At 43.2% G+C, this 24,768-nt stretch overlaps 3 protein-coding genes across 12 annotated transcripts in view; 1 reads left to right on the top strand and 2 right to left on the bottom strand.

Annotated features, from left to right (window-relative positions):
- The window catches only part of SNAP47 (synaptosome associated protein 47), a 31,162-nt gene extending 17,076 nt beyond the window's left edge, over positions 1–14,086 (bottom strand). Inside the window, exons 1-3 of one of the 5 annotated variants that reach the window (XM_037385332.1) lie at positions 14,017–14,034; positions 11,815–11,840; positions 5,219–5,768 (exon numbers count right to left, since the gene is read on the bottom strand). In XM_037385332.1, the coding sequence (XP_037241229.1) occupies positions 5,219–5,768; positions 11,815–11,833 (569 nt within the window). In that variant the 5' untranslated portion in view covers positions 11,834–11,840; positions 14,017–14,034. Of the gene's footprint in view, positions 1–5,218; positions 5,769–8,012; positions 8,663–10,756; positions 13,786–14,016 lie in introns of those variants that run through there. The other 4 variants (XM_037385327.1, XM_037385329.1, XM_037385330.1 and 1 more) reach the window with 4 other exon arrangements.
- A 42-nt stretch (positions 14,087–14,128) lies between these two features.
- Positions 14,129–22,958, top strand: JMJD4 (jumonji domain containing 4). Of its 3 annotated transcripts, XM_037384740.1 has the most exons (8): positions 14,129–14,225; positions 14,804–15,019; positions 15,310–15,396; positions 15,999–16,164; positions 17,303–17,428; positions 18,143–18,410; positions 19,094–19,240; positions 20,073–22,958. In XM_037384740.1, the coding sequence occupies exons 2-8, from the start codon at positions 14,971–14,973 to the stop codon at positions 20,382–20,384; spliced, it is 1,155 nt and encodes a 384-aa protein (XP_037240637.1). In that variant the 5' UTR covers positions 14,129–14,225; positions 14,804–14,970; the 3' UTR covers positions 20,385–22,958. The 3 variants fall into 3 exon arrangements, with proteins under 3 accessions (XP_037240637.1, XP_037240635.1, XP_037240636.1); XM_037384738.1 differs by having other exon boundaries at positions 14,804–15,396; XM_037384739.1 differs by lacking the exon at positions 14,129–14,225 and adding an exon at positions 14,277–14,419 and having other exon boundaries at positions 14,804–15,396.
- ALS2CL (ALS2 C-terminal like) overlaps positions 21,733–24,768 on the bottom strand; it is a 49,715-nt gene continuing 46,679 nt past the window's right edge. For all 4 annotated transcript variants that reach the window (XM_037384736.1, XM_037384737.1, XM_037384735.1 and 1 more), the window contains 2 exons: positions 24,437–24,533; positions 21,733–24,152 (listed from right to left, as the gene is read on the bottom strand). In XM_037384736.1, the coding sequence (XP_037240633.1) occupies positions 24,081–24,152; positions 24,437–24,533 (169 nt within the window). In that variant the 3' untranslated portion in view covers positions 21,733–24,080. The remainder of the gene's footprint in view (positions 24,153–24,436; positions 24,534–24,768) is intronic.

The following is a 24,768-nucleotide window of genomic DNA, read 5'->3' as shown; positions in this document are numbered from 1 at the left end:
CACTGCCTTTTACCTCAATGCTTCTACACTTGGCCATCACCACCACTGCCTTTTTCTGCTACTTTATACCTCAGCCTCATAGTCGGATGCCACCTTCCGCTTTGCCCCCAATCCCAAATCCCCATTGCCAGTAAAACCACTATGAGCGCAAGATGGAGGCTGAAAAGCCCAGCAGCGACTGTCCAACTGTCATCCAGCATCTGCCTCTCCATCAGTGTTGGTGCAGATCCCGAAGGAGACAGGCCCCCTTGCTGGCAAACTGGTGCCTTAGCTTAAAGGTAACTGGTCTTAATTTATGGAGGAATTAAGGAACTGCTCCCAAAGACGACTGCTATATAGCCAGATATAACACAGGGAGTCAAGCCCTTTATTTCTAAGCAAGAAGTAAGATACACCTAACAGGTACCTAGGTCTATCAGCTGCAGGCAAGAAAGATGTAACACACTGTTAGGAGGAATCAATGACATGGAGGACACAATCCTTCTGTTGTATTTTCTAACAGCTTAGCCCTTTCCCCTTTTCTGGGGTCCTCTCCCAAGAAAGGATGATGACCACAGATCTCTTTGCATCTAAGCCTCACCACTATTTCCACACACACAAAAAAAAAAAAAAAGGAATGAGAAGAACAGTAGTAGTTTCGGTTTTATTTTCCACATGCTATGCTGCCTGTTAGCATCCATCTCCAAGTCTAGAAAGGAGTTAAAGGCAGAGCTGCAGTCAACACCTATTACGCTCTGCTTCTCCCACTCTCTTCTCATCCCCTGCCCATCACCCAAACCCATCCTGCTATCCTGTATTTCAGGATGACTCAGCCTCAGTGGCTGGCAAGAGCTTTTGGGACAAACTATATCTCCCTGCACAGCCAACAGTAATTTCACATCCCACTCTCCCTTCCACTGTGCAACCAGCCACCTCCTCTCTCACCCACCAGCAGCCTCTGGTGCCCACCTCACCTGAGCCAAAGCAGCTCGCTCCCCGTTGCAGGGAGGCCCAGGAAGAGCAAATCAACCCTCTGATCAAACATCCACTGCTCAAACAACCCTGCCCAGTCCTCACTGGAAAACAGCAGCGTGCTGACTGCAAGCATCTCACAAACCTCACAGCATCTCAGCCTGCACATGACCAGCCTGATCAGGATATTTTAAATGGAAATTTCTCAGCCCACCCATCAGTCACTGAGCAGAACAGAAAAGTCATCTTTGGAGGCACCAATGGATCCTCAATTAACTATTGGAAGGGAAGAGGTTAAGTCTCAACCAACATAACAAAAGCTGTAAGAAGTTCAACCCAGATCAGAATTGGTTCCCCCCCTCCACCGCCTCAAATACCTTACAGACTATCCAGAGATTAGGCATGTGCCACTGGCATGCTAGTTGTAGCAGATGCTTCTGAAGTTACAAAATTTTTTTGTATTTAGTGACTTAAATCCCAAAGATGCATGCCTTACCAAACCAAAATACAAAGAATTACTGCTTCATTGCTATTTTGGAGAGCCAGCTTGATTTAATTTGCTTTTAAGTTTACTTTAGAAAGGTACCGCCTGATAAAATATGCATCACAGCAGTGCTGCTCTCAAGATACTTTTTGTAATGATTTATTTTCCATGAGAGAATCAAAGTGTGCCTACAGAAGACTTTGCAATTTTAAGATCCTGTTTAATTTGGCTGCAGACAAAGTCTAATCTGAAGGAGGAAGTTCTAACTGAAGACACTTTGTTTACTAGCCATTAAAGTTCTGCACCAGCTTCAAAACAGACCTACTTAAAGAAATTCATCTGCTAGGAAAAGTAGAAAAAGCATATTGGGAGTCAACCACTGAATTCATGGGTAGCAGAGGCAGAATGAATTGTTCCAAGAATCCATTTTCAACAAAAGCAGGAACATCAGATATTTCTGTAGATAGCATGCAACATGAGTAATGGTTCTGGAGCTCCCTGCTGCCCTCTGAAAATGCTATGACATGCCTTTAAAAAAAAGGGGGGAAAGAAAAAAAAAAAAAACAACAACAAAACCAAAACCCAACAGACAGACCAAAGGAGATGTAACAGAAAGTCCTACAATAACAGAATTTGACATGGCACAGTATCATAGATTTAGGGCTGAATTCTGAAACTATGAGGTTCAACTTAAGTTCAACACAGAGAACAACTGAAAAAGCCCTACGCTCCGCTAGCACACACCATCTTCTAAATTAAAAGCCACGCTCTAACCTACCTGCTGTAACTAAACAGGAACAAATGACCTGATCTCATTTCTAAGGAAGGCAAAGCACATTTTCTGTTCTCTTGGTGTACGGAAGAGTTACAAGGTACTTCAGGGCAACGACAGCTTACTTCTGTGTCTTAACCTATGAAAAGTCATTACATTCCTACTGCAATATGGGTTCGCTTCATCACATTCACTGTGAGAAAAGAATGTGCATACACTTACTGAAAAGCAGCTGCAATGTGACAAGTCTAAACCTCCGTTTACATTGTGGTGACTTATTCTGGATAGCTTTGAGCCTTAATTTTTTTACCACTTTATCCCTTCACCCGTCTCCTCCCCTCTTCCCCCAGGGACTGATATCCGGAGGCTGTGTGATGTCTGATTTACAGTCAAGATTTTTGTGCTGCACAGCCCTAACAAAGGCTCCAGCCAACCTCTCCAGTGTTCTATGGAGGAGTCACCCCTCTGTATCAACAAACTGTATGACCAGTCTGTATACACAAACGAAAATTTTCAACCACAGTACCTTGTCCTCTAGTAGTAATATATTAAAAAGGAACCAGCAAATCTGGCTTTCTGTTTATTTTTAGTCTTTGAACATCTGCTAGCACATCAGACTCAGCTCTGCTTATCTGCATGCGGGTCCACTGAAAGCAGCTGTATGTCCAGGCATACACAAGAACAGAATTTATAATCCAAAAAAGCCCACACATACAGGAAAGATAATCAAAGTTTTGAACGTATGAAAGTAGATAAACGGGCCTGGTTCTCTTTATGAAAGACACCACCGCCAAACTGGTGTCACTCATATAACCTCGAATTCGCATACACAAAAGTTCGTTACCAAAGTTTCCTTTTGCACAAAATCTATACATGCAAAAAGGGTCTGCACAGTATTATCCACAAAGTTACTTCTCATTAAGTTTCTAAAGAAAGTAAAAGAGTCTTAATAGACATTAGCATATTTACCTATGTTAATAGTCTGAATTACCTAATGTGTAACAATCAAATGAGCTTCAATCACAGCCTTCACCATTCTGTACATTGGTTAAGGACATGAAGAAAGATGTCACTAGTTCAAGAGAAGACTTTGGGCAGGGGGAGAAAGCACCTTTATCAGGAAAAAAAAAAACAAAAAAACCAAACAACTGCACACACACAAACTATGCTAGGAAAGCAAGTGTTAGAACTCCTCAAAAAGCACAGTGCAATTAAAAGTTACGCTAATGGCTTCTGGGGTGCATTTTAGCTAGCCAGCAAGCTGGCCAAACTCTTCATACTGTAGATAAAACAGAATCTCAGCTAACATTTTGTCAATGCCTTGCTTTATTTTTCCATTTTCAAAATCAAAGCATCTAGCTTTTCAGATTCATGAAGACAAATAATACCTCCCAGTGCATCTTAACCCAAAACAAAACTCTCTTCCAAAAACAATGAGCAGGTATTTATTTTCCTACTCATTGTTTATTGCTACAGAACTTTAAAAGCTATTGCTGAAGCTTTCAGTTATCTTGGCTTTTCATTAAAGGGTATGGAGAATATCACCAGAATCACTGTGAAATCAACACTTTCTTTTAGACACAATATCCATCTAAAAACAGATGCTTCTTCCAAAAACAACTAGTTTGAACTTTATCGTGTTTGTTTCTTAATGCAGGTGTCAGAGCTTCTACGAAGACACTCATAGCTATATATCCTCAAACACTACGATACTAGTCTTAACTTTACTGTCTATTTTGGACTGCTATCGAACCCAACCTGCATTATCCAAAATAGCATAGAAAGACTCTCTTTGAATGTTAATCATTAAATAGTAAAGTCATAACATTCTGGTTAAGACACCAACTATTTACTATTCACATCAAATTCTGAAACAGCTTAAGTTAAGCAATATCTCAAATGTGTTCCAAATTTCTTATTACAGTTGCCTAAAGCCAGCACGTGGTGGCTAATTTTTTTGAATATACTGGCTTAAGTGCCTGACTGAGATTACTACAAATAGCCTAGTACTGTCTCTTCAGTTCTTGCACCACCACACTCTGCAGACAGAGCTCAGCAGTTCAGTGCTGCTCCACACTGCTCATTTTTTTCCTCAAAATGGATTTATTCCACCTACACCTAAAGGCAGGGAGTATGCTGTGTAAGGTTAAAAGCAGTGTGGTTTTATAGCACAAATACGGAAATACTATTTCTACAGTCATTTCCTTGACTACATCTGGACCACAGACTCAACCCTCACTGCTGTGTGTGGCTGGGAAGTAAGTTCTTGTGAAGGAATGGACAAATATAAAACCCTCAACTACACACACTGTGTGCAAAAAGCTGCCTCAAGAGCTAACTTTCATGCACAGAGAGTACAATCTACTTGAACTAATGATTAACTGGCAGCTGTCTCCTGATAACTCTGGGAAACCATCTCCAAGTCAGCAGCCTACCTGCCATATTCAACATTTCATTTGAAAAGAACTAGAATAGCAGAACTGTGGTTGTGTTTGCTGTGATACAGCAAAACAGGCTGGGCTAGGGCTCGCAACACTAATCAAAGTCATCTTCCAGTATTTCACACTTAGGCATATTCTAGGACATAAAATAAAAATGTGAATGTCATACCTTTTCCTTCAGTGGGAACATTAACTTGCATCTCTTTTGCCTAATTTGTTGCCTGTTCTCTCAAACCTTATAGGTTGTTAGTATTTTGGAGACCTCTACCACTTCTGCCAATTGTGGTTAAAACTCCTAAGGGCTTGATAAGTATTTGAAGGAAAGAGGATAGCTATATACACAAAGAACTTCACCAGGGTGAAAAAAATGTTACACAGAAGGGATGACAGAAGTACAGAAAAGTATTATAACAAGAACTAGATCCACAAAAGACCATAACAGGCTTAAACTTTCACTAAGTCAAAGTTTAGTTTCCTGAAGACCTGTGTGGATCCGCCCCATAAATTTCAGGCATGAATAATACAATCCCACAACCACTGCTTAGCTCAGAGGATGCTACAGTACTGTACCTGTCTGCTACATCCATATCCCCTTCGATCTTGTTGAGCCCTCTCATGATGTTATCAAACTGCTCGCCCTGGTAATGCAGCACTTTTGCTGTGTCCTCCAGTTGTTTCTGTGAGCCAGTCAATAACCCGATCAGTTCTTTTCCCTTTCTTGACTGCAAAGCTGCTGCTTCTGCTCCTGCACCTTGGCTTGACAGCAACTGCTCCCTCCAGAAGTGCTCAAGGATGTTGAAGACCACATTCCTGTTGGGTTGCAGAGAACCGAACCAGTGCTTGGTGTTCTTTTCTAAGATGGTAAGGGAGCTGAAGATTAAATTTGAAGATTCCTTCTTGATCTCATCGATACTAGAAAGATGGAAGTTGACCAAAAGCTCCCCAGTCTTGTCAGCTGTAAATTTGATTGCAACAGGAGTCAGTGTGAGTCTGCCAGAGACCCATTGTTTGCTGGTGTCCAAGTAGTAAGAACAAGGCCAACTATGGATACGTATGTCTTCGTTCATCAGCTCGTCTTTCAGATCCTCTTCAAGACCAACACCCCCAAAGCCAGGAGAAACTAGAATAGAAGAGCAAGAAAAAAAGCAAGAATCCTTAGCAGCATATAAAAGCTGATCTTAAAACACACTCATAAATAATTATCCCATCCCCCGCTGGTTTCCAATACTTTCACTGTAACCTTTTAGGTCCATATCCAAGATAGATTTGGAAATAGCTGCAGATGGCTTACAAAATTTGGTAACCATTTCCAATCACAAAATTTGGTAACCATTTCCAATCACAAAATTTGGTAACCATTTCCAATCACAAAATTTGGTAACCATTTCCAATCACCCAAATATTTCCTTCAGAATAGTTCACCCTTTCTGAACAAGACTGTCAATATTATCACCCACGCCATAACAGCACTGCCTCTCCTTTTTATAATGTTCTCACGGTGTTTCAGCACAGGATCTACAACAGCAGAAACTTCAAATGACTACTGCATTAATGCCCTGGATTTAATAACTGCTATGCTTTTTTGGACAGGGGAGATACTTTATAATTAGATTAGTCTATATGTTCATATTTTTGGGTGGAGGGGAACCTAGCAAAAAAATAGAGTATCAAAAAACTTTTCTGAGTCTTCCACAGACCCTTTTTTACTGGAAAGCAATCATGTAAAATATTTTCCATTCCCCACCACATCATCAGAAACAGCTCCCCACAGACCAACAGATATTGAAGAAAATCCAGAATATACCAAAACGCAAGCTCATCAATAGATATCTACAACAATCACAATAAATAACTGGTCTTTCACCTTCCAATCTGATACCTCGACATCCAGGTATGTTAAGAACACACACTGAGTGTCTATCCAACACATGGAATCATAGACTAGTTTGGGTTGGAAGGGCCCTTAAAGACCCCCTAGTCCCACCCCTGCCACGCGCAGGGCCCCCTTCCCCCAGCCCCGGTGGCTCCCAGCCCCGTCCAGCCTGGCCTTGGGCACTGCCAGGGCTGGGGCACCCACAGCTGCTCTGGGCAGCCCGTGCCGGCGCCTCGCCGCCCTCACAGGGAAGGATTTCTCCCTCAGCTCTGATCTCCATCTGCCCTCTCTCAGCGCAAAGCCGTTCCCCCTTGTCCTGGCGCTGCAGGCCCTTGGGAAAAGCCCCTCCCCAGCTTCCTCGCCGGCCCCTTTGGGTGCTGGAAGGTGCTCCAGGGTCTCCAGGAGCCTTCCCTTCTCTGGGCTGAACAGCCCCAGCGCTCCCAGCCTGGCTGCACAGCAGAGGGGCTCCAGCCCTCTGGCCATCTCCGTGGCCTCCTCTGGCCCCGCTCCAACAGGTCCGTGCCCTCCTTATGCTGGGGGCCCCAGAGCTGGAGGCGGCGCTGCAGGGGGGTCTCAGCAGAGCGGGGCAGAGGGGCAGAGCCCCCTCCCTCGCCCCGGCAGCCACGCTGCTGGGGATGCAGCCCAGGGCACGGGGGGCTTTCTGGGCTGCGAGCGCACGTGGCCGGGTCGCGTCCAGCTTCTCGCCCACCAGCACCCCCAGTCCCTCTCCTCAGGGCTGCTCCCAACCCATTCTCTGCCCAGCCAGTGTTGATACTGGGGGTTGCCCCAACCCACATGCAGGACCTTGCACTTGGCCTTGCTGAACTTCATGAGGTTCACACAGGCCCACCTCTCCAGCCTGTCTGCATGGCATCCCTTCCCTCCAGAGCACCGACTGTGCCACACAAATTGGTGTCATCAGCAAACCTGCTGAGGGTGTGCTCGATCCGACTGACCACGACACTGACAAAGATGTTAAACATCATTGGTCCCAGTATGGACCCCTGAGGAACGTCACTCCTCACTGGTCTCCACTTGGACATAGAGTCATTGACTGCAACTCTGAGTGTGACCACTCAGCCAGTTCCTTATCCACCGAGTGATCCATTCGTCAAATCCATGTACTCAAGAATCATGAAGCCAAAAATCACAAAACTCAAGCACATACCAGAACTTCTGGTAGAACATCACAGGCAAAATAAATGCTCCAAACCTGTAGCATTTGTTCTTTGAAAGATTTATTATTACTCAGTTACTATCACAGAGGTTTGGAAATAGAAGTTTGGGAAGAACTGGAAACAACTTAGCAGTGTTGCTGGGAAAACCCTGACTGACCCAAGTGGAAGTTAAGATGAAAAACATGCCACATTGGTATTGGAAGATACGTTGCTGGCCCAGTATGCACAGCAGCTCCACACATGACAGTGGAACAAGCAGCAGCAGAACCAGCAGAGCTTAAGAGAGCCGGCAGAACTGACTCTGTTCACTCACCACGAAGGGACACAGTGTCCAGGGCTATGATGATTTCATTGCACCTCTCTGACAGGCCATGTTTTCCTGGGAGCCCGTGATGCTATTTGATGACATAATACTAATCCTATAAAACTTGCTCACTGGTATCTGGAATCCTGACAAGAAAACAGAGCGCTGTCATATGCCTCAGGCCTGACTTGCTTACACCAAAACAAGGACAAATTTGGAACTGTAAATTAAATGAAATGTATCTCAAGTGGCACCTCTCCACGCTTCTGAAGAGGCTTCTTGAACCCAAGGGTCAGACTGTTTCCTGTAACATCTCCTTCGCAACACTAGTTCTCAGCACAAACACTGAAGACTAATTACGTTCTGCAACTACTTTGTGAACATCCATTATGTAATGGTGATTTAATTACTCACATATTCATTATCTTCTCAAAGCCTTTCATGTATCATAGCGTAATTTATAGATTAGTACCATAACATTATCTCAAGGTCTTCTGCTACTTGTATGGTGCAACAAATGCAGAGTTAGATCTCCACTACAGAATCCCCAATTAGGCTGACACTGAGACTAATTACACTTTTTGACTTCAGTATGATTCTGTTCCCCTTAAGGAAATGTCTAGGAATCCTAATGAAATAAAAAAAAAAGGTAGTAGTCCTTCTTCAGGTACCACTGATGTAAATTCCTATAGCACATATTGAAGACCTTCTAGCATGTTCAGGCTGCTGCATCATTAATATCCGTTAATTAAAGTGCTCTGAGTCCAGTTCCAATTACATCTTTTATTAAATATTCAAAACTTCAGCATTATCAAGATAAAGACTACTCATGGTATGTCGTATTCCACAAAAATCTTTACTTTGGTCTTCATACCTTATTTCCATGGCATTATGAATTTTAGTGATGCAAATGGAAAAATAAGCCGTAAGCTTACAAAGCTGCTGGAGTTTAAAGTGAAAATTCTTAATCTGTTTTGGCCTAATAAAACTGCAATCCTAGAGAGACAACTTCACACTGTACTATGAGCCAAAAAGAGGGGAGAAAAGCCCACAGAAATCTGATTTAAATTATTAGCTACAGTCAACAAAACAATGACGAGTTCTACAAACAGTGTTTCTTTCTCAATTGTTTGCTACATAATTTCATAATTTGGAGAAAAGCTAAAAGCTCTGGCCTCAATTCCTCCATCTAGAAAAAGAAGGTAGTTCCTCTAACACAGCAAGGTTAGATCAGACAGATCTGATGGAAATAATTGTTTGGTTTTTCTTCCCAGCCTGACTGGGCTTTGTGTGTAGCCAATTATTGTAATTTCTATTAAAAGTTTATTTTCTTTCTGTCACAGGGAAAAGAAAAGCAGTTTTTAACCGTCAGTGAAATGTGACTGCAAAAAAACAATCAGCAGAACAGGGGCTTTTACCAGCTACTTTAAGTGGATAATGTTTCTAATGTGGATAAACACCCATGTGCCCTTAATGGTAACTTTTTGTTACTGTAACTGACAACTACTTCCATTTAAACAACAACATAAATTACATCAGTGCTGAAATAAAGGACAGTTGAAACTAAATCAAGTTATAGCTTTATCAATCAAGATTTACAAATTACAAATCAAAACTAAGTTTAACTGTTTGACACTGCCTAGATATGAAGTAAATACAATAGCATAGCAAGCAGATGATAAACAAAACTAAACATCCCATATTACACCCTCAAGCTTCTCATAGGGTGAACATACTGTGGACACAAATGACATTTACTGAAAAAGCTCCCATCAGAGCCAGGGGGGAAAAAAAAAAAAAAAATGAATCAGCAGTCTCCCAATTTATCAAAACATTATGTCACATTCAGACCCCAGCCCATACAAAGTATCTGACATCCCCTTCCCCAACCTTTGAAACTCTTTGGTACTTACATTACTTATAAAATAACAACAACAGCTTGTTGTGAGCAGCATGCTGATATTTATGAGATTTTTTAGAAAGTAGTGTATCTCAATATTGATGAAACCTAAACACTGAAAGATTATACACCTAGCAGAAGATCACAAGGGAAACCTGGAACCAAGTGCAGGTTTCTCAACACCCACTACTGGGACAGGCACTGCAGAACATAACGTCATCTGAAAAACAACTCCTAGACCTCACTAACAGCAACAGCTACCTTCAACCAGGCACAACCATACTAGGGAGGCAAGAGGAAATTGTAAGCAAGAAAATAAGCCTTAAATTTGTGTATAATCTCAGCCTAGGGCACATTTTGACATGCTAAGTTCCACAAACTCTATATAACCACCACCTGCTCCCCCTATCAAGATAGCATTTTTCTCTCATGCATGCTCTCTACCATTAAGGCTGTGAAAATATTAACAGCTGATGCAGTCTCACAATTGTGCCATAAAAAAAAAGTCCTCCTAAACCCTAACTCAAGCTCCTTACCTCTATCTGTAGATGTAGAGCTCTTAGGCAGCCTTTCGGGGGCTGCTGCCTTTACAGAGCTGTCCATCCGTAGGCAGAATTTTTTTCCTGAGTTTTTGTTTCTCTTCAAAGTCCAAAAGAGCAGGTAAAAAAAGCTGAAGCTAAAGCTAAAATCCTACTATGCCTGTTACCAAAAGGAAAAACAATAGAGAATGTATCTTTAAGCCTGGATCTAAGAGTAAAGCAAGTCCTCTCAGTCTGGGAGAAGAAACGAAGCTGTCACTTGACCTGTGTATATATAAGTGTACACGCCTTGGGTCTTATGACCTTTGACTCACCTGAGCACTTCAAGGCTTTGCCTGATAGTCAGCTCCTTTCTGTGCCCGAGGCCAGAACTTCCAAGCAAAAACCTATTTGGCAATTAAATCCATTCATTGTACCAGCACGTTTTTCTCCAATGTAAAGATGTTTTCATCAGCATCAGACCTCCACGACTTTTTTTTTTTTCTTCTCTCTCACAGAGAAGAAATGTAAACCAGAAAAACAGATGTACATAAGGATAACCAAGACTGGTTTTATTCAACAATGAAAACAGTCATCAGTGGCACAGGACATAGCTACTATTTATGAACATTCAACAGCATACATTATTTAACACAAGACTTCAAAGCGTTGGATTTAAACACGAGTGATTTTACCAGTCTTAAACAAAAGAAGAAACGCTCACAATCATGTGAAGTTAGCTGGAAAAAAGCATTAAATGTGTATTTCACCTATGACATACATTGTGTCATATACTTCTCTAATGCATATTAACCTGTGATTATGGTTTCGGAGCAGCTAAAAACCATCATCCTATTACTTTTGCAACTCTACTGTCTTTGAGTTAATATTAAAGGAACTTCTTTGTCTCATCTACGGGCAGCACTTTGCCTTTTATACAACAGAATCTTGACTCTGGTTCTCTCTCGTTAGCTTATACAGCACCTACATGGAGAACACCTACTCATGTGAAACAAAAAGCAACATTAAATATACCAACTTCATCTGTGATGTAGACAGTGAACTTGACACTAAGGATCAAACAGCTCCACTACGGTCTTTCAAAATGGAAGGATTTCCACCACCCCCAATATTTCCTAAAGTTTTGACAATCACATTTCAGAAAAGCTGAGGTAAAGGCCTTCTGCTGCTTACACAGCTTATTTCCTACAAGGAACTATTACTCAAAATTCAGGATCTCTCTCCTCCTGCCATGACTGCTTTGACCCCACCAATTGGAAGTTCAGCATTATGCCACTCCCATTCTATTCCTCCTAAAACATGGCTAGAAGTTCCCTGTATAACAAGACATGGAATATTCATCGTTCTGTAAAACACACTGAAAAAAACTTACCTGCAATAAAACATATCATTCCAGTACTTCCACCCAGAAAAAAACAAACAAACAAACCCAAAACAAACAAACAAACAAAAGACAATAAACAGATGCAAGTCAGTCCTTTAAGATACCATGAAAAGGACTAGGTTGGCAGGAAAAAAAAAACAAAAACCAAAAAACCCTCGAAACCTAATCACTTTCAATTACTTTTCAATCAAGTCAGGGATAGGTTTATAAACTTGAGAGGATTACAGTACTTCAACCCCTTCTCTGTATGTGGTGGAAGAGGACACTTGAATAATTTCACAATAAATTTCTTCATTTTTGTAAAGAAACACACATTTGTCTACAGACCAGAAGACACACGCAGTCTCTCCCAACACAGGCTCCGCAACATCAAAACTTTATCCACACCGCGTAAATCACCTCTTTTCCTTATCAAACAGTTTGTCTTTTTGACACATCTGCCCCCCAAACCGAGTGCAGTACTATACAGAGCTACACACAGCAGCACAGACCAGAACGAGGATTAGCCGCAAAGCGATGTGGATTGTATTTCCGGCAGCATCACCACATTGTATGCATTCTTTAGCTAACACATAACCCTGTCCCTGCTTCTATAAAAAGAAGGTGACTCACCTTCTCTTGTTAAGTGCTTTGAGATCATTCAATGCAATGTAAGCATTACTAACTACCCCAGGTGCAAGGGGATGCTACATAACACTGGGAGGCAGTGCTGTAAACTCATAAGCAGAACACTGTCCCTTTGCAATGTGTCTAACTCAGAGCCTTCAAAACTTAGTCACAGGTTCTTCCCATCTGCCCTTGGTAATCATCTCCAGAACATTTCTGCACATGTTTCTAACATGTTGGTGTGTGTTTACTTTTTCTCCTCCTTTACAGCTGAGGTTTCCACAGGGTCATTTCTAAAGCTACCATCTGGCAAATTATGCGTTTAACACTCCTGTGAGCTCAACATAATAAATAAAAAACCAGCCCTCATAATAAAATGTTTATAAGGCTTATCAGGTGACTCTCCCCTCTTTTTTAAGTAAAGCTTTAAGATGCAGTTCCACCAGGTTTCTAATTCTACGATGCTCCAAAGGACACTACATGACATGAAGTTTTCAGGGTTGACCCTCCAACAGGTGCAGCAGGCAAAGACACACAGCACCTCTCTACTACAGCACACAGAAATTCAGCTCCCCTCTCCTCAAAAGGCCAACAGATGCCCACTAAAGAATGGCTCTAGACTGAGGGGCTTCTCCACATCAACATGTTTCCATCCTTCTATGGAAAAAAAAATTCTGATTCCACTTCATTTCTGATACAAAGCTACCAAAGTCCCACCAGCCTCTCCCAAACACACTTCACTATGGGGTTGCCTCCATTCCCATCCTTTAACCCACACTAGCTCCTACAGCGCCCAGGTTAAACTTCACCAGCCTTCCTTTCAGCCTTAACCCTGTCTCAACCTCTGTAACGCAAAACACAGACACATCTGCACTTTCCAAACTTTGCCCCCCTGCCTTTCAAGGCTGCCCTGCCCCACTTCAGGGGTGAACCCTCCTCTGCCCTCCTTCTTTCCTCCCACAACTCGCTCCCTTCTCCTTCCCCAATGCCATCCCCCAGATGCACTGTCTCCTCACCCCAAGCTAAAGTTTCTCCCTCCCTAAAACGTTCCATCATTTTCTCTTCCTTCTTCTGAGCACAAAGGCAGACTTCCTCCTCCTCACCCCAAACTCAACACAGTCACAAGTTACACCAGATCCTTCCTCAGTCTCTGTCCTTTTCCCAGTACGAGGGGAGGTGCTTCCCTAGGCCTGCTCGGGACAGCCGCAGGTCAGTCACCGAAACACTCTTCTCTCCTTCACTGCTAGGCCCGGCTGCACCACAACCGGCATCCCCCTCTCTGCCACAGCTCTGGGGCAAACCCCCACAGCTTCCCCCAGGCCAGACCCCTCCCTCCTCACTGCGGTCTCTCCTTCTCCTGGCTACAAACCCAAAACCGCCCTCCGCCCCAAGCCAGACCCCCCTCCCTTCCAGAGGCCGATCCCCAACCTCTCCCTCTTCATCCTCCTCTCAAGCTCAGGCCCAACCGCCCTTCCCGACCCAGATACCACCAACCTTTCCCCCAGTCTCGGCCACACACACCCCCTCCCCCGATCCCCCCCTTTCCTCCAGCCCGCCCCCTTCGCGCCCCGGCCTCACACCCACCTCCCGCAGCGCAGCCAGCCCAGCGGCCACCCCCACACCGCCGCTCTGCGCCTGCGCCCGCCGCCCGCTGCTGCTGGCTGAGCCGCGCTTTGTGCTCTCCCCTTCTCACTCCCCCGGGCCCCGCCCGCCCAGCGCTGGGGTTCCGGGAGCGGCGCGGCACCCCGCTGCCTCCGTGACCGCCGCTCGCCCCGGGGGCCTGCCCCGCGGGGGTGAGTATCCTCCCGCCGCTGCTCTCAGCTTCTGCGGGCCGCGGCCGCGCGGGTGGAACGGGAGCTCGACGCGGGGATGGCGTGTGCGACGGCCTGTGGCGTCCGGGTCCCCCCTTAGAGCACCGTGAGGGGGGAGCGGCCTAATGGCGGCCGCTTTCCCCTCCCTGAGCACCATGGGCTCCCCTTTGCTCGCGGTGCGTCTCCTCTCCTGAAGCCCGCCCCTGCAGGGTGTGCGGCCCCGTTAGTCTAAGGGCCTTCTGCCCTGTGCTCTGTCCCTCAACCACCCACCCCGCCTTCCCAGATACGTCCCTTCTATTCACTATTGTTTATCTTTTTTCTTTGGGTTGTTTGGGGGGTTTTAACCTGTAATGGCTGTCTGACCCATAGAGAAAGGTCTGGGGAAGGCGGAGGGAGCCAGAGCTTGTATCTTCTGACAAAGGGGTGAGCCCCAGTACAGGTGCAGGGCTGTGGTGGTCTCCCAGGGCCCCAAGTACTGGGGGCATTTCCTTCCCTCCACCCCTGCAACTAAGTCATTTAGCAAGGATATACCACTGAAATTAATGTTTCTGCTGTTTTAGGAAGGAACCAGCCTTTACTAGTCATCCCCAGAGAGTGTGGTCACCCTGACGAGAAGGTGACGAGGGAAAAGCAGCATCTTCACCATCCGTGGGGTGACCGTTGTCAGATATCCCACCGGCATTAAGCTATAAACTATGGAAGATCCTAACTAGGCCAACGTGGTGGGATGCCTCTACATGACTTCTTGTTTTACCTCTGGTCATTTATATTTTCCTGTGAGTTTTCATGGTTTAGAGACTCAAGTCAATTTCAAAGTAGTTTTTTTTGCTGTAGCATAGCATCTGCTCAAGGCTGTCTTGGCCAAGCCAGGAAGGGTATCCAGCCTGCATGGACAGGGCAACATTCGCCTGTTCCACTGCCTTTTTTCGTGACTACAACAGTTCATCTCAGGGTGCATTCTGCCTCCCCGGAGGACACGTTGACTTTATTGAAAAAGTAGAAACATTCACTTACTCGGACTTTTTCCGAGATTACTTGATTCCCAACCATCCCTGTATTTTCTCAGCTAAATTCACTGAAGACTGGGGCAGCAGGAGAAATTGGGTTACTTGGGATGGAAAGCCTAACTTTGATCATCTCCTGCAGAAGTTTGGTAAGTCACAGCATTTTAATACCTTCTATAAAAGGTGTGTGCTAAAGCTTTTTTTAAATGTTAAGAATAGAATCACTAGACAAAACTAAGCAATTCTCCAGACTTTTTTCTAAGGGAATATGTTCATTTTCTATACTTACAGTATATGATTTGCAGATGCCAATCTCAAATTTATTCCCACAATGAAGTAAAATAAAAAGCATTCTGTAATTCTAAATTTATTTACCTGCTTAATGTTAACCAAATGAGCAGCCTGATGCTTTCCCCAGACAAGAAGAAAGTGTTCTGTAGTTACAGTGAAGTGTCTCTTCAGGCTGTAAAATATTAGTACATTTAATAGGAATCAATACCCTACTCCTAATGTAGTTTAAGAGAAAAAAATCAAGTTACATTAAATAACTAACTTCTGGTCTGAACCATGTTTGCCTAGTGATGGTGTTCGAGTGAGAGCTGGATTAGGGATCTTTCTTTATGTGTTTTTACTGTACTTAGCATTATAGGGCCCAGATATTAGAGGCTATTGCAGCGGATAAGGTTAAGGGAGTTCAGTCTCTGCATCAGTTATTCTGTCCCTGCATGGGCTCAAAGAGTTTGTATTTCAGGAGAGGCTGTAGTACCTGTTGCCAACTGTGATGTCAAGGAATACAATTCTAACCCGAAGGAGCAGCTTCCCTTTAAGGAGTATATCAAGTACTGGAAAGAGTACATTAAAAATGGCTATCGTTCATCCCGAGGCTGCCTTTATCTGAAGGACTGGCACCTGAGCAGGTAAGAGAGCACTGTGGAAACCCCTGCATGCCACGCACAGCAAAGAGCTGCTGCGGAGCCATAATGCTCAGCTTCTAATGCGTGAGCCTTTAAATGCCACCAGTGCTGTTTGTTAGCACCTGCCCACCAAAATATCAGTCTTATACTGCATTATTCTTGGGGTACTTCACACGAGGAGATCCTCAAACAGGTCATTGTTTCCCGAAGAGGCTGACATTCTTGGGTGCTTTGCTTTTCATCTACATTTTAAATGACTGTATGTTGTCCCTGTGGAAGCCCTGTGGCCAGAACATTTGGCGTTTGTTTGACTGCTACAGTGCAAACCTTACTTCTTAAAAAGAAGAGGGACATTTCTAATTACATGTAATTCAGTAAGCATGTGTGAGTTAGTCATTTATTACCCTTTTTTTTTCTGTTAACCTTCCTGGTTGTTAAAGTTCTCTTCACCTTGTTCTGGCTTTCCGCCTCCAGCCTGCTGCTTGTGAGGTGGATGGATTGTCTGTTCCCCCGTCTGTGTAGGACTTGTTATGTTTTTTCACTCAAATCTTCTTCCTTAAACTTATCCTGCTCTTAATCTAACTTTCTTGTGATCAGCTCTTGTTTTCATTTTTGAGTGTGCCAGTGACTTAACAGTAGAGAAAATTTGTCAGTCTCTGTTGCCCTGTTTGTCTGCTTTCCCAGACACCAGTGCTATGGCTTCCTACAGAAACTCTGCACATGCCCCTTTCCCATGTGAGGCTGCAACATATCCAGCGGGAGGCTACGCACTTGTCAAAATCTCACAGCTTGGCTTCCCTCCTAACCCTCACACCAGCAAGCTGTCATCCAGTTGGACAACCAGTCTTGCAGGCATCTCATCTGAAGAGAATGTGTTTATTAGGAACTCTCTTTACCATAATTAGAAAAAGTCTCCTAAACAGCAGTTAACCTTCACAGCTTTCCTGGGAGACAGAAAAGCACTGTTGCATGCATTTTTTGTATAGTTCAGGGTTGTCAATGATATAAAGGAGATGGCAGCTAAGTATTAATGGCCTGCTAGATACCTGTTTGATCTTTGCATCTGGGTTTTGGAAACTGAGGTAGAAGGAGCAATGTTGCGTTTTTCTGAGACCCATTTCCAACACATTATCTTTTTAAGAGCTTTTCCCGACCAAGATGTTTATACAACCCCTGTGTATTTCTCATCTGACTGGCTGAATGAATACTGGGATGCTGTAGCTGTGGATGATTACCGGTTTGTCTACATGGGACCTAAAGGGTCATGGTAAGACAGTGTGGTTTCTGTCATTCTCACATGTTCTTTTTTTAAGATTAATATTACAGGGATTAGCACATTGTCCTTCCAGATGACATCATGCTGCCGAGACAGTGCGGCTGTACTGTATAGCGATGTACCTGAACTCAGCCAGTCTTGTTTCTTGAGCAGCTCATTTGGTTCTGGATGTGAGCTGTCCTTATGCAGTGAGCTAAAGTGCTTTTGCCCTTCAAAAAGCCCTGAATTGTGCACACAACCTCTGTAAAAATTGTCAGCTAGTTTATATAAGGTTTTAGAGCAGCAACTCCCAGGGGGATCAGCAGCAGCTTGTGAGTTGCAGAGTCAACAGAAGCCTTGGAGGGGCGCTGATGAATTCGTTAAGTATTTTGCGGGTGAAAATTCAAGCCCAGCATTGGTGATGGAGTTGCATTTGTGGGTTTCTCATCAGTTCACATCACAGAATCGCCTGACATTGAGGTATTTCTGGGACAGATTCAAAACTAGCTGATGGAGAAGCACAGAAGATATGAAACACTGCAGTACTACGTAGATATAGTGGCCTTTTAATCTGTGAAACAATCAAAATTAAGTGAAGAGGATGACAGTTTGGGATCAGGATTGCATAGTAAAGGTTGATTTCTGCGTGTATGTCTGATTCTCAGACACTTTAATTCATCTTACAGCTTTTAGGTGTTGTCTTTATTTGTCTGATTTGCCCCACAGGACTCCATTCCATGCTGATGTCTTCCGTTCCTATAGCTGGTCAGCCAATATATGTGGGAGAAAGAAATGGCTGTTGTACCCCGCCGGACAGGAGGAGTATCTGAAGGACCACCATGGCAACTTGCCCTTTGACGTGACTGCTCCTAGTCTTCAGGACAGGAGTGTTTACCCTCGCTACAACCAAAGTCAACCCCCTGTTGAAATTGTGCAGGAAGCAGGGGAGATAGTCTTCATCCCCAGTGGATGGCATCACCAAGTTTATAATCTGGTAAGATAACTGCTACCATGCTTTTCTTCACACTTAAGAGATAATCAGGCAGCAGGCTTGAATCTGATCAAACCTTTATTGCTACAGCATGTTGTGGATGCCAGAAGTGTAACTGAGCTGCAGAAAGTTTAGAGACATTCATGGAGGAAAGGTGTATCAGTGGCCGCTCAAGATGATGGCTAAAAGCAAGCCTGAACTCATAAGCTCCTAGATGACCACTAGAAGCTAGGACAGTATACAACTGAAGAGGCTGCCTGCAGCCTCTTTTCTTATGCTTTGTGTCATTAGATGCTACTAGTCACTGAGAAATAGGATACTAGGTGAGACAGATTTATGGTGAGGCTGTTAATCTTGGTTTCTAACTGTAAATTGTAATTTAATAATGGAAAATGCTAACAAATTGATCTTCATGACTACGAACCAAAATTAACGACCTTGTTTGTTTCCCCCACCACCTTCCTCCCACCTTTGTGCCCTTAAAAAGTATGCTCAGAGGAACTAGAGGCATTTACCAGTTTATAGGATAATGAAACAAGATTTGGTTGTTCAGGGACATCGGAAAGAAACAGCCTTTCAGCACAGTGGTGGTATTGATGCCGAAGAAGCCTTTCCCATACATTTTGCAACATCAAAGATGTTAGAGCCTATGTAGAGCCTAATAACCATTTAAATTATTCCTTCAGGAGGATACAATTTCCATCAACCACAACTGGGTGAATGGCTGCAATGTGGCTATAATGTGGTGCTTCCTGCAGGATGAATTAGCAGCTGTCCAGCGGGAAATCAATGAATGGAAAGACCCTATGGATGACTGGCACCTACAATGCCAGGTATAACAACATGATGCTGATGGCCTGTCTGTTAGAAAATCATATATTTCAGGGATGCATTGCACCCACCTTATTAGAGCTCTGAGACAAAGTCCTTAACCTCATACTTGGAAATCATATGTCACTGGTTCCTACTTCCTTATGAAACAACTTAATTTTCCAGGAAGTCAAATATTTCTTTAGTAAGATAGGGAAAGGTCTGTACCACTGTATATTAGCTATATTGAGGTTAGGATGTTGTTTGAAAAGCTAATGCTTCAGCTGCTCTTCTTCAACTCTTACCAGCATCAAGATCAATCCTTTCTGTAGTATTTACATTCTCCTTTATAAAATACACATGCTTTTTCATGTAAACAGAAGAACTGACAAGACAGAACCCACACAGACTATTGATGAAGAAACGGTGAATCTGAAACAAGCAAAATTCAGGTGAAGGCAGCAGATTTCTGTGTCTGCAAAGTGATGCTTTCACAATGTGCAACTATGTGGAGCAGTGTTGCATCTTGTGTGCTTCCAAAATGTTAAGCATCAAACAAATGTGAAGTTTATTTCTGGAGGCTGCTGGGTTGCTGTTAGGTTGATGTGCTTCAAAAACAGTTTCAAATAACCCAGCCATTTAGTACTTAGAAGAAACAGACTGTTGCTTTTGGGGCTAGTGGCATTTCAAGTAAGGTAAAAAGTTTTAGTGCCATTGGAGCATTACAAAAAGTATGATTAAACATGATTACTTAAATTCGATAGTTACGAGCTTGATAAAATATGTCTTTGTAATTCCTACTGTAAATAAGAGAGAGTTGATTCCGTTTCAGTGCTGGTTTTTTTTCCCCCCTAGTTAATCATGAAGTCTTGCACGGGTATAGACTACAAGGAGTTCTACAACTTCCTCAAAGTTATTGCAGAGAACAGGATTTCTGTCTTGGAAAAGGGCCTCGATGATGAAGCTTCGGCAAAGAACGCTCCAAAAGCTGCCATTTCCACCTTGGGCATGCTCCATGCAGTGTTTGATTTAAAGAGGACTGTGAAGGTGTTAACATCATTGAGTGCTAATGAAGATTTCAAGAAACTAGACCTGACGTCACTCTCTCCACCTCCGGAGGCATTGCTCCACCACTTGAAAGCAGCAATAGATACAGCGTTACTCTAACTTCCTATTTATTCAGTTCTTTGTAAAGTGAACCTTTTGCAAAGTGGGTGTTTGTAGAAGACCGACTCCTCCCTGTTTAATAGCTCTTGCAGTTTAAGCACAAAGAGCCTTAATGTAGGGTGAGGAGAGAGTACATTCATAACAAGACTGAGTACTTTAGGTACTCAAATGCTGTCAGCTTAGAGAAACTGGACAGGAAAAAAATCTCAGATAAAGGAAAAACCCAGGTCATATTAGTATTATGTTATGAGCCCTGCTGGCGAGTAGGCATTCAGGGAAGGGGAACAGAAATTCTCTGTGGATCAAGCTTAGGTCTCTCAGGGTAAAACACAGACTGCAGTGGTCTGCACCATATTCCCTGTGCTGAGAGCACTGTATACAGAAAGCAAACCTGCACTGCAGACACCAGTAGTTAAGCTCTTCTTTTGTCTGGTCACAGCTAAATTACTTTAAGACCTGTCCTGCTTCCAGGTGCAGCTCAGCTTTTCTGTTTCTTTTTTTTTTTTTTTCAGGTGACCCTAGTTGGCTTCCATTGAAGCCTGAGCTGGCTCAACAGCTGTAGCCTGGATGTGGAAGAGCTGATTGTACTAGTGTCTTGTAAAGTGGTATCTCTCTAAAGCTGAAAGTCTCAGGTGCAGGGTCAGCCTTTGTACTGCTTCAGGGCCTGCAGGACTAAATTTAACATAATAGTTAGGAAGCTGAAGTCCCGATTTCAAATGAGTGCAGATAGCAAATCTGCCACTAAGTGTGTGGTCCACCCCAGCTCAAAAGGAGGAACTTGAATGTACTCTCACGTTTCTACACACTATTTCAAGGCGCAGTATTTTATCAAGCAGAGATTTGATTAATCAGGGAAGCTAGCAAGCAGCCTCGTGTTATCGCCTAAATAAGCCATGCTGTTAACACACCAGATGGCACTACTGCATGGTTACATAGCACAATTTGCAACCTGAATGCTACCCTTGGGCTAAAAGAGTATTTCCAGTGAAGTACCCCTCTTGCTTTTACTGGTTGGCAAGAAAACCTAGAAGCACAAATGGCTGCACACTGTTACCTTAGTTGCCCCTTTAGGGGCTCACTTGAACTATTGCTCAAGAACTTACTCAGTTTTCAACCAGATGACCAGTGAGAGCAACTAATAACCATATGTTTAGAAAGTGCAATAGTAGAAATCTTCAGTAGGCTGAAAAGTCACATTGTTTTCTAGCTAATCTTGTGAAGTTTGTACATGCATGCATTTTGCATGTCTTGTTTTCTAGTAGAAGTTTTGCATTTTGAGAAGGAAGTGGTACCTGAAATTAAAATCAATACCCAGAGCATGGAAGAATGCAGTATGGAGAAAACAGACTTTTTTTTTTTTTTAATAGCTGTGACTGCATCTCAGTGATTCAACCTCTGGCAGGGTGTTTCTTTAGACTGGAAAACTGCCAGTTTTAAGCAACTCTGAAATTAAAAGTTCACAGCTGTTACTTGTGGCTGTTTACATTCTCAAAGACAGGCAGCTGGAGCTTTCTTCCTTGTATGAATAAGGTGCGATTTCATAGAGGTGTGGAACAATGGTTTAAAGCTGACAATCACTGTTATTGGTAGGAAAGCATGTTTTTGCTCTTGTATTCTGCAGTCTCACTGCATGCTGTGCAACTGGTATTGACACCAACCACTTTAAACACTGCAATTTTATAAAGGGTTTGCTTAGATGAACAACAGTACTTTTCATTTCGTGTCCTGTGAAGCTGGAACTGCGTGGCTTTGCTGTGTGAAACCAGCAAATGTACAAGTCTGGCTTTTACCCCAAGAACCCAGGATCTCAATGTACCCAGGATCAGTTTTGGCACCCTACTGTCCAGCAAACTATGTGCTCATTTGGGTGGATGGCATGAGTTTGCTGTGATGCAAAAGTCCAGGCAGCTGTTCTCAGGGAAGAGGCATCATTCCTGCAGTTAGTTCCTCTTCCCTGTGGGTTATAGTTAAGGAAGGGAGAAGATAGGCTGGCATGGTAGGGTGGTTAAAGAGGTGTTCAGGTAAAGGAAGGTGGGTCTCGACTAGTCTTCTCTTCACCTGAGCTGTCTCTGCACCACAGTATCTTCAGTTCTGAAGATGTGTATCAGCCCTCCTTCATAAGGCCTGCTAAGGCTTAGCATGAGCAGTGTGAAACAGTGGGGTAAAAAAATAGTAATTTAATTGCAGGAAATTATCTTAAAGTTTAAGCCATGTTCTACTTCCTGATTCAGCAGGGAACAGAAGCACAAAAATTATAGTTTTATTGATTCAGTCTCTCTTACGTTGGGAAACTAATTTCTAGTTCAAAGTCTCTGTTCCCATGAGTGGTCAAGGCAGTAAGAGCAGCACATGCTTTCTAAAGTTACAGAGAGGAAAGTAAATTCTCAAATGTCTGAAGACAGCAACGATTGGAATAAGAATTATGCAAGTCTGGAATCTCTCTTAAAAATGAAACAGCTTTATTTAAATATAAAGTTACTGTAAAACGTACATTAGGATACTCTCATACCAATATATTAACTATTGTGATCAGTGTACTATTTATTAAAGCATAATACTTGAGATAAAACAGGAGGAAACAGTCTGTAAAGTTTTGGTTTGTTTTCCTGAAGTCACAGACCTGAAAAAGTCAAACTGTAAAAAAAAACCCAACAGGTTAAAATCTAGTTCAAAAGAGCTTTTGCTCTAAATACGCAGCTCAGACATTACTATTTTTGTCTGATAGGAACAGGATACCAGATATCCATTTGTCTTTTATAAAGTCAGCATAAAACGCAGCCCAATTCTAATGGGATTTGTACCCCACTGGCATCAGTGGGTGGTCTGTCAGCACAAAGCTGTGCACCTAGGAAAACCAGTGTGTTTGCAGCTCTGTCAGTGCAGAGAGCCAGGTGGTTTCATGCTTTCTCTCACCAGGATTTGAGATTTGTCATCCCAGGACAACATACGTTTTTTCTGTTGGGCACACACGAACAGAATTACCTGCAGAATTACAAAGCAGCACTAACATGTTCAAGGTGCAAGTGTGATATTCCTGAGATTTGACAGGAGTCTACAGAGTATAAATACATACTTGTAAGTATCATAAAACAAGGAAGTTAGTCAATAGCAGCTTTACAAGGCAATGGCGAGGTACTGAGTTTGGCATAGGTAGGAAGAGGAATGGAAAACCCTTCCTCTTGGGGATACAGGAAGAGCCACCTTACTCCAGGGACAGATGGCCTCTCCTGTCCATGCCACATTTCTGCCAACCAGAAACAGTCCTGACAAAATAGTCCTTGTGGTTTCATTTGACCGCTTTCTATAAAATAACCTCTTCTCATGTGTCAGTTCACCAGTGCAAAATAAACAGCATCTAAGAGAACAGTTAAATGAGGTTTCAAGGCAGGTTGCTACTTGCAGGAAAGGGAAATAAAACTACAGGATAAAAGAACCCTTGGCCACTTTCCGCAAAGAGATTCCCAAACACAAGCTGAGGTTGTGTATTGAAGGCTTTTAGCCCACAGCATCCGTATATCTGGGCTTTATGATCATAGCTAGTCTAAGAGAAAACACAGCAAGAAATCCTCATCCGATAAATAACCGTTCTTCCCTTTCCAAAGGCAGCCACAACAGCAGTGACATGATTGCTTCTTCATCCAACAGTGTTTGGTCAAGAAAGTGCGGCAGCGAGGAGGCTCCCTTCGGTTCCTGAGGTCAGGAGCTGTGAGTCACATGGCAATTCTCCCTTTGGCGGACTCTCATCCTCTGTATGTGTTCGTAGCATGACTGGGCAAGGAACAGAAAACCCATTGAGTAATATTTGAACTTTGGGGAAAAACCTGGTGTCTTGCACACAAAGTGCATTCTCCCCAAAGGCAGGATTAAATCTACACGTTATAAATGAGTGATAAGCATATTGTCTAGACTAGAAGGAAAATAACCTCCTGTGCTAGGCATATAAGAAGCCCTCTAAAATTAAATAAGTATAGCACATCAGTATATATATATATCTACTATTCAAGAAAGGCTAATGCAGCTTGCAGCTGTCACTGCTGAAAACATTTCCTTACCTCCAGTGCTGTTAACAGAAAGTCGTACAGTCCTCCTTGATTGGTGGGGTCCATCAAGTCTCTGATCAGATGGATTTCAGCTCCCAAGTGCTGTATTCTAGGGAAAAAAGAAAAAAAATAAGAAAAAAAAAGTTGCAACTAGAATAAATCTCTGCGCCCTGGTGTTTGTGGGCACATGTTTGAAATTAGATTATGGGGAGAAGGAGGCATGGCTCTGGAACTCCATTAACGATTCCTTGGGCATCACCTTGATCTTGTGGAAGCTGAGTCCTTAAGGTACCCAGCATGACTGGATCTCAGCAAAGATGCTCAATCATAAGAAAATGTCAATG

The sequence above is a fragment of the Falco rusticolus genome, chromosome 4 (assembly GCF_015220075.1).
Source record: "Falco rusticolus isolate bFalRus1 chromosome 4, bFalRus1.pri, whole genome shotgun sequence".
Lineage (NCBI taxonomy): Eukaryota > Metazoa > Chordata > Aves > Falconiformes > Falconidae > Falco > Falco rusticolus.
The sequence above is the reverse complement of the archived record's forward strand: the minus strand, read 5'-3'. Positions and strand labels throughout refer to the sequence as shown.